The sequence below is a fragment of the Nanorana parkeri genome, unplaced genomic scaffold, assembly GCF_000935625.1.
Source record: "Nanorana parkeri isolate BGI_ZX_2015 unplaced genomic scaffold, ASM93562v1 scaffold216, whole genome shotgun sequence".
Lineage (NCBI taxonomy): Eukaryota > Metazoa > Chordata > Amphibia > Anura > Dicroglossidae > Nanorana > Nanorana parkeri.
Window position 1 is genome coordinate 1444490 of NW_017306484.1, and position 17920 is coordinate 1462409.

General features: G+C 46.6%; 1 protein-coding gene across 1 annotated transcript in view; it reads right to left on the reverse strand.

Annotated features, from left to right (window-relative positions):
* Positions 1–15082: 15082 nt before the first annotated feature.
* Positions 15083–17920, reverse strand: part of TMEM231 (transmembrane protein 231) — a 10376-nt gene continuing 7538 nt past the window's right edge. The window contains exons 6-8 of the mRNA XM_018555875.1: positions 17673–17754; positions 17419–17524; positions 15083–15369 (exon numbers count right to left, since the gene is read on the reverse strand). Coding sequence (XP_018411377.1) covers positions 15198–15369; positions 17419–17524; positions 17673–17754 — 360 coding nt within the window. The 3' untranslated portion in view covers positions 15083–15197. The remainder of the gene's footprint in view (positions 15370–17418; positions 17525–17672; positions 17755–17920) is intronic.

Here is a 17920-nt window from a genome sequence, read left to right on the forward strand (position 1 = left end):
ATGGAGAGAGAGGAGCAGTGACCGGTCTTTATTACAGGAGGGGGAGGATACAAGACCAGTCACTCTGCACAGGGAGAGAGCACAGCAGTGAGCAGTCTTTATTACAGGAGAGGAGGAGACAAGACTAGTCACCCTGCACATGGAGAGAGAGGAGCAGTGAGCGGTATTTATTACAGGAGGGGGCGGAGACCAGACCAGTCACTCTGCACAGGGAGAGAGCACAGCAGTGACCGGTCTTTATTACAGGAGAGGAGGAGACAAGACTAGTCACCCTGCACATGGAGAGAGAGGAGCAGTGACCGGTCTTTATTACAGGAGGGGGAGGATACAAGACCAGTCACCCTGCACATGGACAGAGAGCAGCAGTGACTGGTTTTATTACAGGAAGCTCCAAGTGTCACACTGGATTAACGCACATATATGGAAGATTGACACACTAAGCTCACGACCTTTAAACAACAATCACTTTGTGTAGCGGAGAGCATAGAATTGGAATGGGATCAGTTGTTGTACATGCCGATGACGGAGGTGAAAACGCGAGATGGTTGTAAGACAACGGGTGAAAGTGGGCGAACTAAAAGCTTCTCATGACACAAAAGACTCGACTTTCCGCGGATTTACCGTCTTCTCTGTTCACTAATAATAACTTGTTTTGTTAGGAATGTCGCCTTTCTATCAATATTCGTCCTTCACTAAAAAACTCTCCCACAATTCCGCCGCGGCAGAGCCGTTGTCACAGAATCCGAATCTGTTTGCCGAGATGCTGATACAGCAAATTAGCTGGTGAATAGAGTCTCCTGTCAGCCTCCATGAAGCCTCCAGTATTCCGCGCCCAACAAATGGAGAATAAATTGCTTGGCATGCCGCCCGACAGGCCGGGCAAAAACAACACCAAATACTTTTCTGTCATCACCTTATCAGATATGATCAAAAAAAGTTTTTTGTTTTTTTAAAAGAAAAAGATTGTAAAAATAAAAAGCATTTAGCGCTTTGTTAAATAGTAATAATAATAGAATAAATGTGCATTTATTATTTTTTGCGTTAGTGCCAGCAAAGCATTGCAACTGTGATGAGTGGCTTGCAGGTGCAACGCTCTGGCTCCTGAAAGCTGTTCCCATTGTCCGTACCGAGGTTCAGACGTTCAGTAACATGAACGGGAGGAGGAATGAAAGGATTACAAGTATCGGTAGGTTACTGCCCCGGTATTCTATTGAGAAGCACAAGGCCCTCTGCCGCAGTGGCTGATGGACTTTTAGTTTCTCCATTCACAAATCCTGTCAAAGGCTCTCTCAATGGATGACGCGGCTGTGTGGGCGGAACCATGCACAGCTGCGCCAATTTTCAATTTATACAGGTACGCTGGTTTATGGGTCCATGTTAAACCATGAATATGTATATATGACAGAGTAATATCCATATGAATAGCAGGATCCCAAATTTCCCAGAAAAACATTGCCCAAAGCATCCCACTCCCTCCGCCAGCTTGTCTTCTTCCCATAGTGCATCCTGGTGCCATTCTTCCCCAGATAAGTGACACACACGCACCCAGCAATCCACATGAGGTAAAAGAAAAAGTGAATCATTAGACCAGGCCATCTTCTTCCATTCCTCCGTGGTTCGGTTCTGATACTCACGCGCTTTTGGTGGCGGACATGGGCCAGCATAGGCACCCTGACCGGTCTAAGGCTACACAGCCCCATACACAACAACCTGTGATGCTCTGTGTGTTCAGACACCTTTCTATCAGAGCCAGCATTCACTTTTTCAGTAATTTGAGCTCCGGTAGCTCTTCTATTGGATCGGACTACACGGCCAACCTTCTTTCCCCATGTGCATCAGTGAGCCTTGGCAGCTCCTGACCCTGTCTCTGGTTCACCTGTTTTTCCTCCTTGGACTACTTTTGGTAGGTCCTGAGCACTGCAGACCGGGAACATCCCAGAAGAGCTGCAGTTTTGGAGTAGCTCTGACCCAGTATTCTAGCCAACACAATTTGGCCCAAATCCTCACACTTGTCCATTTCTTCTGATCCAACACATCAATGATAGGTATAAAATGTTCACCTGCTGCCAAATATACCCCCACCACCTCCAGGTACCATTGTAATATATCCCCCCCACCTCCAGGTGTCATTGTAATATATCCCCCCACCTCCAGGTACCATTGTAATATATCCCCCCCATGCCCAGGTACCATTGTAATGAGATAATCAATACTATTTCCTTCACCTGGCAGAACGCTGCATGGGATGGGAGGCCATTGTTCCAATGATGGTCGCTCTTCCAGTTTTGTACATTCCCTGCTAATGCTAATATTAGTATAGCTGCTTGATATTCTGAGCAGGCATGGTCGCAGCGACCATTCATTTCCATTACAATGGTTTTCTACGCTCCACCTAAATATTTTAATGGACGTGTCACCTGCGTTGCAGTGCAGGGTGACCTTTCTCACAGTCGCTCCAATATTCACTACATTCCCTCTGTTATGTCTGCTTTCGCATTGTCCGGATCACCACCAGCAGGATTCTCGTAATGAATAAAAATAACGTATTATGTTCGAAGGTCATAATAAAAGCAGCAGTAGCCTTAGGCTGCGTGCACTCGGGTCTATTCTGCTGCGTTCATCGCCCGTCCTCCTATTTTGGGGTGAGGACATGCAGCAGAGAAGGAGAGAACGGGAAGATGTTGGTGTTATTTAAAGCTTAACTTCAGCCAAAGCCTTTTGGGTTGGCTGGGAACCTCATAGGGCTCCGGAAACGCAGCAGAGCTCAATCACTATACTGAAATCGATAGGCGTTGGAACCGCTAGCTCAACACCCGTTTGCCATGCGTCACTCATTGATTTCATCGCGGGAAAGTAGCTAATGTGGGAGATTCTGCTACAGGCGTCGTGTATTTTTTTCCCACCGCGCATTTGTGTCCGTTTAATGTGCGTCCAAACGTGGGAAAAGTGCAAATTTGCCTGGCTGCGTTTGGGGTGATATTAACAAGTAATAGGGTTTGATGCATTTACGTGAATGTGTGCCAAAGCATGTTTTTTCCCCCTTGTTTGGTGCACGTTCGCAGAACGCAAAGGTGTGAATGGGGATGAAAGATTACTTTACTTAAAAATACAAATGTTTGTGTAATCGTCCCACGCATTCGGCGCTATCCATGCGTGAACTGTCAAACCAACACACTGAGATTTGGCTGCTGGCCGGACACTGGCGGTGAGTAATTCGTGTTGTTGTAACTACATAAACAGAAAGGAGGAAGTGCTCTTTGGGGTATTGAATCAGACAACAGAATTTGTTACGTTACCTGCACAGAAACATTTAATGATAATTGTAAATGTTGCTGCACTGCTGCCAGGGATGGAAAACTGAAATGACATAAAGCAGCAGGCGTTGGCAAACTCCAGCATGCGGCGCCATTTGTGTTGGCGCCCGCTGCCATTGGCTGTAATTGGAAGCTTATTAGGCTGTCAGTTACAAAGCCTGGCCTGCCCACCTCCATGACATCACTGAAAGCCTAGTAGCTGAGGGTGTCAGCACACTGTGTTGCAAAAGCCCACTCATATGCCTACAGTAGTACCCTCTGTTACTAAATGTAAAGGTTTGGGGCTAATTTGAGGTCTAAAGTGCATGCATTAGGGCTGATCTGGGATCTGAAGTGGATGCATTGGGGCTGATCTGGGATCTGAAGTTGATGCATTGGGGCCGATCTGACGTTGATGCATTGGGGCCGATCTGAGATCTGACGTTGATGCATTGGGGCTGATCTGAGATCTGAAGTTGATGCATTGGGGCTGATCTGAGATCTGAAGTTGATGCATTGGGGCTGATCTGAGGTTTGAAGTGCATGCATTGCAGCTCATCTGAGGTTTGAAGTGTGTGTGCTTTGGGGATGATCTGAGCTCTGAAGTGCATTCATTGTGACTGATCTGAGGTCTAAAGTGCAATTATTGGAGCTCATCTGAGGTCTAAACTGCATGCATTGGGGCCGATCTGAGATCTGAAATGCACTCATTGGGGCTAGGGTTGCCACCTGTCCAGGATTCACCTGGACAGTTCGGGTTTTGAATGCTGTGTCCGGGTTTCATGGCAGCAGAAACCCGGACACAAGATGTCAGGCAGACAGGGGCAACCAGAATTAAGATAGGGGCTACTGGCCCCCCACTGAAAATGGTCTCAACTACGATCTTTACATATAAATGGGGGGCGCTATTTACATATGTATAAGCCATGGCTCATTTTCCCCCAAAAATGTCTGCGCGTCGCTAGAGTGTTCGGGTGTGGAGTGCATTCATTGGAGCTCATCTGAGGTCTAAAGGGCATGCATTGGGGCTGATCTGAGATATGAAGTTGATGCATTGGAGCTCATCTGAGGTTTGAATTGCATTCATTGGGGCTGATCTGAGGTTTAAAGTGCATGCATTGAGACGGATCTGAAGTTTGAAGTGCATGCATTGGGACTGATCTGAGGTTTGAAGTGCATGCATTGGGGCCTAGATGAGGTCAAAGGTGTATGCATTGGGGCCAATATGAGGTTTGAACTGCTTGCATTGGGGCTGATCTGAGGTTTGAAGTGCATCCATTGGGGCCAATTTCAGGTCCAAGGTGCATTCATTGGGGCTGATTTGAGGTAAAAGGTGTATGCATTGGGGCTGATCTGAGTTTTGAAGTGCATGCATCGGGGCCCATATGAGGTCAAAGGTGTATGCATTGGGGCCAATATGACGTTTGAAGTGCATGCATTGGGACTGATCTCAGGTTTGAAGTGCATGCATCGGGGCCTATATGAGGTCAAAGGTGTATGCATTGGGGCCGATCTGAGGTATTAAGTGCATCCAAGGTGCATTTCAGGTCCAAGGTGCATTCATTGGGGCTGATTTGAGGTAAAAGGTGTATGCATTGGGGCTGATCTGAGTTTTGAAGTGCATGCATCGGGGCCCATATGAGGTCAAAGGTGTATGCATTGGGGCCAATATGACGTTTGAAGTGCATGCATTGGGACTGATCTCAGGTTTGAAGTGCATGCATCGGGGCCTATATGAGGTCAAAGGTGTATGCATTGGGGCCGATCTGAGGTATTAAGTGCATCCAAGGTGCATTTCAGGTCCAAGGTGCATTCATTGGGGCTGATTTGAGGTAAAAGGTGTATGCATTGGGGCTGATCTGAGTTTTGAAGTGCTGACATTGTGGCCGATCTGGGGTCTGAAAAGCATGTATTATGGCTGATCTGAGGTCTGAAGAGCATCCACTGGGCCAAATTGAGGTCTCAAGTGCATGCATTAGGGGTAATCTGAGATCTGCATTGCACACACTAGGATTGGTCTGAGGCCTGAAGTGCATGCACAGGGGCTGATCTGAATTGCACTCATAGTATACTGCTAATGGCAAATTAGACTAATGCTTGTGAACATGACACCTAAAGAAAAAGTGCCCATTAGAACATAGTGCATTTATCTTTTTTGCCCCCCTTTCACTGACTGAACCTAACCCACCTTCCCCCTCCACACATGAATACTTACCTGGATCTGAGGCTGTGGCCTCCGGTGCTTGTTTACATCCAGCTCTGCATGTCTCACTTTCTTGGCCATACCTGCGCATTGCAGCCTCAGACTTCTATCTATGGGGCTTTCCCCCTTCTACTCTGGCCTCGGGACACAGCCCCATAGAAATCTATGGGGGGAGTAAGGCTTGTGACGCTGGATGTAAGTAAACCAAAGTACACAGTAGGGAATGCATGGCTACTAGTATCAGTATCGGTGCCGATACCAAGTATTTGGGCGAGTACTCGTACTCACACAAATGGTCCGACACCTTCCCTGATACCAGAACTTCCGGTCAAAGGGAGATTTCCTCTGACCGGCAGTGCCCGAGGGAACATGAAGCTGGCTTCCCGGTCAGTCAGGAAGCCGTACGGCAAGTCATTACCCGCTGCCTGGCTTCCTGATTGGCCGGGATGCTGGCTCCATGCTGTGTGGATGGCTCGATGCTGATTGGCTGGGCTCCATGCTAGCGGAAGTATCGGTATCGGCGAGTAAAGAAAGATAAATATCGGCACTCGTACTCAATACCGAAAAACCGGTATTGGTGCATCTCTAGTCCACAGCTATCGGATCCAGGTTTTGTAGAGGGGAGGGTGGGTTAGGTTAAACGAGAACTATGAGGTGAGTGAAAATCACTCATCCTCATAGGTCGAGCCGACGTGTGACAATGAAACTGTCACACGTCGGCTCAATAGATCGGGAAGTGAGCGAACACATACCGTCGCTCGCTCACTTCCCGATCATCTCCCTGCAGAGAGCGGTGACTGTAAATCATGGCTCCCCGCAGGGATTCCCCCGTCCCCTCGCTCCGATCCTCCAGCGCTGGCTGGAGGAACAGACAGGGGAGGGGGCGGGTACAGCTGACTCTGCCTCTTGATAGGCAGAGCCAGCTGTCACTCACGCAGCTGGGTGGATCTCGACAGTAATGTCAGGATCCGTCCCGGCTGCGGCTGTCACAGTATACCGCGAACTGTAGCCCGTGATATACTGAGCTTTGGGTCACGGGAGGATGCTAGTTTATATCCTCCCGGGCACCCTTAAAAGAACTATGGGGAAAAACACTGACCCCATAGTTTTCTTTTAAGTCAGGTGAGGGGAGCAAAAAGGAGACGTGCACTTTGTCTTAAACTGCACATATCTTCAATGCGGAAAAGGTTGGTGACCCCTGATATACACTCACTGTAGTCACAAATCATTGAACTCACATATAGGTGAAGGAAGAGGGAAGTTCTAAATGTTAAAATCACCTCCTGTAACCTGTCACCTGCCCTCAGTGAGGAGTCAGCTATCCTGAGACAATAAAGGAAACAATGCACAAAACCCTCTTATCTTAAAGTGACACTAAACTCAGGAATGAAATCCTAAAAATACATTCAAGTAACTTAATTATTAACAACGATGTATCTTATTTGGGTATCACTCGGCTGTAGATCCTCAAATCATCTCTGAATTGGTGCTGACACTGTCCTTCCTTCTGGAGGGGGCTACTTTTGTTCCCCATGGTCCCTGTGTGTGTTGTAAAGTAGTCACCGCTCCAAGCTCACTCCTGTGATGGACTACAATCTCATGTTTACTTTACTCATGTGTATTGAGATTGTAGTCCAAAAATAAGAGGCCGACACATTACACCATGTGGTAGAATAATAAAAACAGGGTGCAGCTTATGGAACTGCAGAGGTCTGGCATGGCCCCTACTGAGTAAGCCCTATAGCTCTGCAATTAGTAAGGCTCATGCTCCCTGCTGATTGGAGAACTACACTATATTGCAAAAAGTATTGGGACACCCCTCCAAATCATTGGATTCAGGTGTTACATGAAATTTCTTTGCTACTAAATATTCCACGGTCACCTGGTATTATAACAAAGTGGAAGCGACCGGGAACAACAGCAACTCAGCCACGAATTGGTAGGCCACGTAGAATGACGGAGCGGGGTCAGCGCATGCTGAAGCACACAGTGCGCAGAAGTCGCCAACTCTCTGCAGAGTCAATAGCTACAGACCTCCAAACTTGGTGTGGCCTTCAGATCGGCACAACAACAGTGTGTAGAGAGCTCCATGGAATGGGTTTCCATGGCCGAGCAGCTGCATCCAAGCCGTACATCACCAAGTGCAATGCAAAGCGTCAGATGTGGTGTAAAGCATGCCGCCACTGGACTCTAGAGAAGCGGAGACGTGTTCTCTGAAGTGACAAATCACGCTTCTCTGTCTGGCAATCCGATGGACGTGTCGGGGTTTGGCGGTTGCCAGAAGAACGGTACTTGCCTGACTGCATTGTGCCAAGTGTAAAGTTTGGTGGAGGGGGATTATGGTGTGGGGTTGTTTTTCGGGGGTTGGGCTTTGCCACTTAGTTCCAGTGAAGGGAACTCTTAAGGCATCAGCATACCAAGACATTTTGGACAATTTCATGCTCCCAACTTTGTGGGAATAGTTTGGGGATGGCCCCATCCTGTTCCAACATGACTGCGCACCAGTGCACAAAGCAAGGTCCATAAAGACATGGATGGGGGAGTTTGGGGTGGAGGAACTTGACTGGCCTGCACAGAGTCCTGACCTCAACCCGATAGAACACCTTTGGGATGAATTAGAGCGGAGACTGCGAGCCCGGCTTTCTCCTCCAACATCAGTACCTGACCTCACAAATGGTCCAACATTCCCATAGACACACTCCTAAACCTTGTGGACGCCTTCCCAGAAGAGTTGAAGCTGTTATAGCGGCAAAGGGTGGAGCCACCTCAATATTGAACCGTGCGGACTAAGACTGGGTTGCCATTAGAGTTCATGTGCGTGTAAAGGCGTCCCAATACTTTTGGTAATGTAGTGTATATGTCTGACTCAGCAGGGGGCATATCTGGCCTCTGCAGAGAGATCACTGCTTCTACACAAAGAGCAAGGGTCCTTCTCTGCGCCGTGCCGGCAGGGGACAGGCTTTTCTACTTGTAAAGAAAATGACCTGTAAGTCTTTTCTTACCTTTTCTTTTGCTGTACCTGGAATGTGTTCAGCTGATTTAGGCCCCGTTCAGGGTTGTTTCGTCTCACTTTTTTTTTCCGTGCTGAAACGCATGCAAATTCAAATTCCATGTATTCCTATGGTGGCCATTCATGCAAACACGCTGAATCGCACGGAAAAAATGCACCTGATGTTTGAAATAGTCCCTGAGCTTCTTTTGTGGCACTTATCAGCCCAGTTTGCTCCATAGACTTCAGTCTTCAGTAAAGCGCCGATCTGCGTGTTTTTGCGCTTTGTTTTGCTTAATTTTGCAGCTGAAAATACACCTTAAAATGTTTGTAAAATCCACACATAAAGCGTGCTGTAACGCTGTCGCCCCGGCGTGAATGGGATCTTAAACTGAAAGTCCATGTGGGCTTTCAGATGTTGCAGTGCATCAGCAGCTTATTTAAAATGATTCTGAATGGACTGCCTAAAGCAGGGGTGGGCAACTCAATCCACTGTTGTGGAACTACAAGTCCCATGAGGCATTTCAAGCCTGACAGTTACAGGCATGTTGGGATTTGTAGTTAAAGCACAGCTGGGGAGCCAGATATGGCCACCCCTGACCTAAATGCAACACACTGTATGTTAAGGCAAGTGTGCTTATGCACTGGAATGCTCTGAATGGGCCTCAGTGAGGTCACTGTTTCCTAGAGAGTCGGTGTATCATGCTTAATACCCCAGTGCACCTGGTGACGAGGGAGCTTGGAGCCGGCTTCCTGGCCAACCAGGAAGCCAGGTGCCCTGTAATGACCTGCTGCCCGGCTTCCTGATTGTTCGGAAAGATGGCCAATCAGGAAGCCAGGCGGCAGGTCCTTACCAGCCCCCCGCTTCCTGAATCGGCCAGAAAGCTGGCTCCAAGCAAGGAGACGGCTTCCTGGCTAATTAGGAAGCCATGTGGCAAGGCATTACACGCCACCCAGCTTCCTGATCGGCCAGAAAGCTGCTGGCTCCAAGCAAGGAGACGGCTTCCTGGCTAATCGGGAAGCCAGGTGGCAAGTCAATACACGCCACCCGGCTTCCTTAATGGGACTTACGCTATCGGTATTCGGTATCGGCGAGTACCGAAAAACCGGCATCGGTGCATCCTTAGTTATTATCTTTTTAACCTCTGAATCACTGCTCAGATCTGCACTTGCATGCTCTGTAGTCTGGCGTCTGGAGTCATAGTTTAACTGCATTTAAAGATTTGTTTTTTTCTTGAATCAAAAATAACCGAACCCAAATGATTCACTGAGCTGGAGACTGTTAGTCACTTGTTTTAGGATAAACTTAGAATATCTGAAATGATGACCACATCCCTCCTACGTGAAGAAAGTATTATCCATTTACAAGCAACAAGCTCCTTTTTCAGAACCATAGGCAGGAAATGGAACATTTGCGGTGAATTCTGCACACATACGTGTTTTTTTTTTTTTATTGGTGGCTGCCAAAACCAATTTGGACCCGTCCAATCCATGACAATGCTAAGAGATTGATAGAAATTCTGGAATTTTACAGTATCACCCCTGCCCCTGCTCGGAATTGTGACAAACTACATTCACTAGAGGAAGAGATCATCACATACTTGATTCTCAAGCCCCGAACTGGAAGGTTGATTGACAGCTGACCCCCTCATAAGCATCCTACTCCTGCAGGTGGTAATATAACCCATCAGTCAAGATCAGAGATCAAGCGAGTGCTTCATTGAAGGAAAAGTATATATTAAAGCATTGCTTATTTATAATTTCATTTGTCCCCCCTACATGTCCGCAACAATCCTAAAAAATGTATGCAAATAGCGACCATCTGATGGCCCATTAGTGTCCATTCATAAACTGGATAGGTATCTTTAGAGATCGGAGCTGTTAGCTCAAGGCAGCTTTGTGCCCGGTCAAAAAAATGCAAACTCCAATCAAATTAGTGTCTTCAGTTGCAGATAGAGCAGAGAAGGGTTAGAAACACTGCAAGGTTTTTACTGCTGTGTCCTTGGTGGAGAGATTCTACCTCACTTCCTGTCCTTTCCGGGGTGGCTTGTGTGGTCACTAGGCAAGGAATCTCTGTAGCGGTCTGTGTTGATTTTGACTTGCAGATGACCTCCTTCTGACCTGCTTCAAATGGCTTTTGCATTCCTATAGACTTAAGTTGCCCACACACCTTGCGATAATCGTACTATAATCGCGGGAAATCCCGCGATCGTACGATTATCATAAGGACATAAGTCTTGCGATGGTTGCAAGGTCTGTGACCAGCATTATACAACACGCTTGAAGCAAACACAAGCCCCCAAGTCAGGGGAAGGCAACCGCGACACTGCAGCTGTGCTGGAATTCAAAATCCCATCGTGCTTCTGTCTCTGGGAGTCATGCTGGTGGCTGTCGGAATCTTGCAATGCAGCATGGGGCTTGTAGTTCCACAACAGAGTACCGAGGTTGCCTAAGTCAGCAAAAAACAAACTGCTGGAGGTTCTAACCTTTTCCATCTCATAAAAAAAAAATTGGGCTGAAGTTCGAAGAGGGCACCAAAATGACCGATTATCCACCACTGCTGATTACTTTGCAGAGAGCAACATGGATGTGAAAAGGAAACGGCGCATTCGCTTAACAACTGCAACACACCACACATAGAGCAGCTGCGTTGCCATGCATTGTGGCAATGTGCATTACCATGTTTTAGCTAGGGATGCACCAATAGCGTTTTTTCGGTATTGGGTATCGATATTTTTTTTCCAGGCACTCGCTGATACCGAAAGTCTCAGTAAGGAAGCCAGGCGGCGTGTAAAGACTCGCCACACGGCTTCCCAATTAGCAGGGAAGCCGTCTCCATGCTTTTAGTCACTCGATGAAGAGAAAGCATGGAGCCGGCTTTCTGGACAATCAGGAAGCCGAGCAGGGTGTAATGACTCGCTGACGAGCTTCCCGATACCAGAAGCTCGGGTATCGGGCTAGGCATCGGAGCATTTGGGCGAGTACGAGTACTCGCCCAAATACTCGGCACTGGTACTAGTATCGGTGCATCCCTAGTCTTAGCAAAGCACAAATGTGAATGGGCCAAAAGGCCTCATTCATACTGGGCAATTTGGGACAGGCAGGAGTCCCAGATGTCCCACGTTAAGTGCGGCCGTTAATGACCGGGTGGCAGCCGAGGCATCTGTAAGTGGCAGTCCGCATGTACGTGCATGTGATAAGATTACATGCGGTTTGGAATAGAGCACTGTTGCCAGATGCAGGAGGGATGCCACTTACAGATGTAGCCACTGTTACCCGGTCAACTTAAGCGGGTACATCGGCCGCATTTAAACAGGACACCTGGGATTCCTGCTGCAGGAATCCCAAATCTACATTATTTCGTACAGGGCTAATCACAAAAAGGGTGAAGAGTTTGGAGAAGGCAGGAGAAGTGAACAATCTAGGTGATTTGGAAAGTGAACTGAAATGGAGAATTTTTCCAAATCAGCTATGTTTGCCCTAGATTGTTCACTTCTCCGGCCTGCTCCAAACTCTTCACCCTCCTGTGAATAACCCTGATAATGTTCAGCAGCACTGTTATCCGGCTTTAGGCATGACACAATCACATCGAAGTTGGATTTACATTTTTTATTTAAAAAGTTACAAAAGTATTTGAAAATATTTCATTAGAAATCATTCATAATTTACAGAGCTGAAAAAAAGCAGATTGTTTGTTTTTGCTTAATAAAATGAAAGGAAAGAAATATTAGGTAAGAGAGACAAACTCGTTTCACAAAGCTTTCCATAACCGAGGGGCAAGGTGTGACCCTTGTGTTCCAGGACCTGTCAGTACGATGCATAACAGACATATCTGTCAATCTTGATGGCGTCACTTCAGTGTCTCAGAACTAGTGGGAAAGTACGGCGTGCTGTAATCATGGCAGCACAATTTCGAAAAAATATCTCCCGGCGCTCATACTTGTTCAAAATGCAAAGTGACAAAACGCTCGGGGGTTCAAACGTTGAAGGAAGGCCGTGGAGACGACGCTAACAATTGTGTTTATCAGCAGCCCTGGGGATCAGAGGGCGCTGGTTAAGGTGCTGATGCTAAACCTGAGTTTCAAGGGACACGTGCTGCCCTTCGACTTTGTAAGGCCTCATTCACAGGGGCAAGAATCAGTGTATTCCTGGGGCCGGGTTCACAGGTGGTTGTGGACAGCTGCGGATGCTCAGCCTTTATTTGTGGTCAGAGTTACTTAGGCTTCCGAAGTCTTCATGACCCCTACTGATACCAACCTGATGTGTGCCATGATTTTGTGGACAGCGTGCCAAATAAGGGGGCACGCTCTAGTGAAATGATAGAACCTGGGGAAGGGCGGGAGGGTCAGACGCGACCTCGCTGTGACGTGACGAGGAGCTCCCTGTCACCCTTCTTAAGGGGAGGAGAGCCGCCGCAACTCCTCCCACAAACACGGCCAAGATACCTTGGCCTATTACATATCAATCAGCTTTTCTCATCACAGCCAGTGGTTAAATGCGGTTAGGACAGATGAGCGACCCTGGACGCAAACGGTTTGCGTCCAGAACCATGCATCTGAATAGTACAGTGTGCCACCAGCACATCACGGTTCAATCTTCAAGCAGGGATCATTTTATTGATGCATACACTTCTTGTCACATTGCAACGTTTCAGGGGCCACTCAGGGTCCCTTCATCAGACGTGCATCAATAAAATGATCACTGCTTGAAGACTGAACCATAGTGTGCTGGTGACATACTTTACTATTTGGATCTGAAGCGGCGCCATCCGCAGTCACTACAGCACCCACCACAAGAGACATACCAGTAAGGAGTGCGGTAGCATTCTTCTGCAGGAACATGCATCTGTCCCCAGTTATGGAAAGCTGCGACCAGTAAGCCTGTCATAGTATTGGATGAGCGGCTGCAGCTGTCCACAACCACCGGTGAACCCAGCCACAGGAATACTCCAAATCTAGACGCATATTGGCCCGTTGGAATGAGGCCCAAAGGGCTAAGTCTCATTGAACATATCCCCAGTGTCTGTCAACTGCAGCATGTCTCTAACCACACTTGAGGCACATCCAGTCTCCGAAAATCTCCCATAGGATTTCCATAGTCTCCGACAGTCTTAGACACATGGAATATATAATTTTGGTGATGCCAGGGGCCACAGTTAACTTATCACCACAGTCTCACCATGTCATCCAGGCAACTAGCATTTTCGAAAAGCTAGTTGCCTGGATGACATGGTGACAAGTTAATAATACATTATTAGAATAAACGCATACAGCCAGTAAGTGGGCACTTTGAGGTCATCGATGGAAGTCTACAGTGACAGATGTCTTCATTTTTTTAAGTGTAGGAAGCCTTTATTTTTTTTAAAGTTTACAATAGAGTAGGGAATGGTTAAGACCCCATGTCTGTCCCATGTGGGAGATTTCTCTTCACTTCCTGTCCCAGAAACATAGCAGGAAGTAGGCAGTTGTCCTCAGGGGGTCTGCATTAAAAGATTTCCCCTCATCTCCTGTTCCTGTGACAATTGTAAAATTGTGGAGTTCCCATCAGTTGCTATACCAAAGACAAAGGGCCCACAGTGAGGGTGAATCTCCCCAGTGGGGACATATACAGATAATGGAAATCTGCCAAAAGGTTCTAACTTTTCCGCAATCTATTTAAACAGGAAAAAGTTTGGACTTCACATACACTTTAATTCCCAACTTTTCATTGAAGGAATGAGGCTCCTTTCCTTGGTTTCCAGGAACTCCACTGGGGAAAGCTCGCCTCTGGAGTCTGAGGTATATGGAAACTTCTGGACCATTTAACTCACCAGTATATTGTAATATATAGAAAAATAGAATATGTAGCTGCCAATATATCGTATGGCTTTGCACAGGTAAAGTCTGGATTGTCATATCCCCGCTGTATGACTGAGGGGACTTTAAAAAGCATCACTATACACAAATGATGTCATTTTCATAAATTAAGTTTTGCTATATAAGTATGTATGCCTAGCTTCACTGACAATAGTAGGGTGCAGGAGGTGGAAGGGGGCAGCCCAGATTTTGGACTTGGATACTTAGGGAGCATGCCAGCTCTGGGCTTCGAAAACCTTGGGGGCAGGCCAGCTCTCGGCTTCGAAAACCTTGGGGGCAGGCCAGCTCTCGGCTTCCAAAACCTTGGGGGCAGGCCAGCTCTCGGCTTCCAAAACCTTGGGGGCAGGCCAGCTCTCGGCTTCCAAAACCTTGGGGGCAGGCCAGCTCTCGGCTTCCAAAATCTTGGGGGCAGGCCAGTTCTGGCCTTCGAAACCTTCGGTGCAGGCCAGTTCTGGCCTTCGAAACCTTGGGGGCAGGGCTCCGAAACCTTGGGGGCAGGCCAGTACACTGCCTTCAGAAGTTAGGGACAGGCCAGTACTCAGAGGCAGTACAGCCCTTGGACTTTGAAACTAAGGGACAGGCCAGTAAGCACACTTAAAAATTAGGGGGCAAGCCAGCTATCAGAGATCAGCATTTGCATATTCAAGTGCTGTGGCTTTCTGTGCAATATATGAAAACACTCAAGGATACTTTTAGGTGCCTGCTTTCTGTCTGCTCCCGATTCTGGTTTGGCGCTTTCACGCAATGTATATAACAAATCTTTTTCCGTCTGAGGCATAGTGGTCCTTTCACCAAAATCAGGTCCTATGTAGACAATTACCGAGAAGCACCGTTAATGTGTGCCAGCTTCTAAGGATCTAGCTCTGGTGCTGCTTGAATAAGGATGCTGGTGAAGATTGGACTGTAGTGAGCACCTGGTTCTGAAAGACGAAGATTTTCACCCTCTCAAAGACCCAGAGGAAGATGAGCAGGACGCTGACGTACTGAATCCAGCCGAATTTGATCATCTCCCAAAAGCCAGGCTGATATGTGCAAGTTTATTAAGGACACAACTGGTATTAATTCCCAGAGGGGAATCACATGGAACAGAAAAGGAAGAAGGAAATGAATGTAACATAAGCAACATTTGGTGAGCATATCTCAGATACAGAACAGACTTGTAACAAACTTGTGGCAGTAAAGGCTAACCCATCCTTTTACAAACCTGTTCTCAATTGCCACAACGGTGCATGGTATATTAGTTCTCTGTCCTAAAACCATGGTGGCAATCACTTTCCCAGTGGAAATTGGAGGCCCCCCTAAATTTCACCAAGCTACAAAGTGTACAATAACCCTTTATGTTTCCCTTACCCGAATCATCTCTCTCTTCTATAGACAGCTGAGAAGAATTAAGTTGATAAGAGTCACGCACAGGCAGAGAGTACAGGAAGTTATCAGCTTACAAGGTTCCTGGAAGGGTCAACTGGTATTGCTTTGACCTTATTAAACAGAAATAACAAAGCGCTTTCCGTAGTATATTTGACCAAAAGGGAGCGAAAAAGGAAAGTTCATCGTTATGGTTTACATACCCTTTAGAAGACTACCTTGACCTCATTCTGGCAAGGCAACAGATTAATGTCAATGGTGGTCCCCAGGCTGGCTTATACTCACCTTCCTTTTACTTCTCCACTGATTGATTTGCTGCCAGACTCAAGTAAAAAAAAAAAAAGCCCTATGTAAGCTTCAATCCCCTTTCTGCAGGTGTCTGCTGTGTTGGACCTAGGCAGAGTACATACACTAGAAGACCAAAGGTTTGTGAGCATCTGACATCACACCTACAGGTGAAACTAGAAAAATTAGAATATCGTGCAAAAGTTCATTTATTTCACTAATGCAACTTAAAAGGTGAAACTAATATATGAGACTCATTACATGCAAAGCAAGAGAGTTCAAGCCGTGATTTGTCATCATTGTGATGATTATGGCTTACAGCTCATGAAAACCCCAAATCCACAATCTCAGAAAATTTTTGGCAGTGTGGGCAGGTGCCAAGTCCGGCTGGAAAATGAAGTCAGCATCCTCATAGAGCTCGTCTGCGGAAGAAAGCATGAAGTGCTCCAAAATCTCCTGGTAGACGGCTAAGTTGCATTAGTGAAATAAATGAACTTTTGCACGATATTCTAATTTTTCGAGTTTCACCTGTATATGAGCTTGCTGGACATCCCATTCCAAGACCATGACCATTAATATGGAGTTACCCCCCTTTGAGGCAATACAGCCTACAGAATATTTTGGAGTGTGGAATTTGTGCCCCAACACCAGTCCCTGATCCCATTTGTGGAATCAAGGACTGGTGTTGGATGAGAAGACTTGGCTCACAATCTGCATTCCAATTCACTGCAAAGGTATTCAGTAGAGTTGAGGTCCGGGGTCTGTGCAGGCCACTCAGATTCCTCCACATCAAACTGGCAAAACCATGTCAATATTGAGCTGGCTCTGTGCACAAGGGGCTCAGTAATGGTTCTCAAAACTGTTGCCACAAAGTTGGAAGTACACAATTGTTTAAAATTGTTTTGATATGCTGTAGCATTAACATTTGCCCTCATTGGAAACACCCGAGCCCAATAATTTGGTGGGGAGTCCATATAATGTATTGCCTTATAGGTAGGTGTAATGGTCACATGTCCATAAACATTTGGCTTTTCTTCGTTTTTTTTCTCCGTATCTCTATAGGTTGAACTCGATGGACTTGTGTTTTCTTTCAACCTGACTAACTATGTAACTATGTCACATGGTGTATAGGATTTGCTTTAAAATGGTCATAGGTAAAGTACTGATCACGAGTTGGCTCGTCTCCGTTGTCATAGCTGAGCAGTCAGTGGCAGTAACAGTTATGATAAATCATCAGGGAACTCACAATGCTGGTCATTGATCATAGTCACCGATGTCTGCTAACTTAAAGATCGCTACTCATTGTGCTTTCTATCAACAATGGAATCATACATACACGGCACACATAGAGCATACACTAGATATTAACACAATGCTAGTCTGGCATCTAAGTGCTCAGTGTATCATTATAATATGTTAAAAGGATATGTAATGGTCTCCACGGGGTATCGGATAACCGCATTGACCACAAATGGATCTGATGCACCTCTTCCAACAAGCCATATTGGACTCGGGTTGTTCAGGACTGTGGTGACTGGAATGACAGAAAACACAGCTCACCAAACAATGACTCTCATACATACACAGCCAGTCAAAAAGGGACAGGAAGTGAAGGAGAATAAAAACTGACAGGAGTTCTTACACTTCTCTGCTTTGTCAGCAAGGAATTTTTCTGGACTTACCGTTCCTCTCCTGATAGGACGATATGATGTTTGTGAGGTCATATGAGCTTGCGTACAGGCTGGATCCATTAATTATGGAAACCTACCAAATGAAAAACAGCAGCGTAAGCAGTTATAGTACACTGACTGCATAATTCATCCAAAGGTTAGAAAGGTGAACTGTCTGGGTCACCTGGTACTAAACTTACCAAACTCAAAGTAAAAGTTTAAAGTATAACTAAAAGGCAAATTTTTTTTCTTAGATTTGG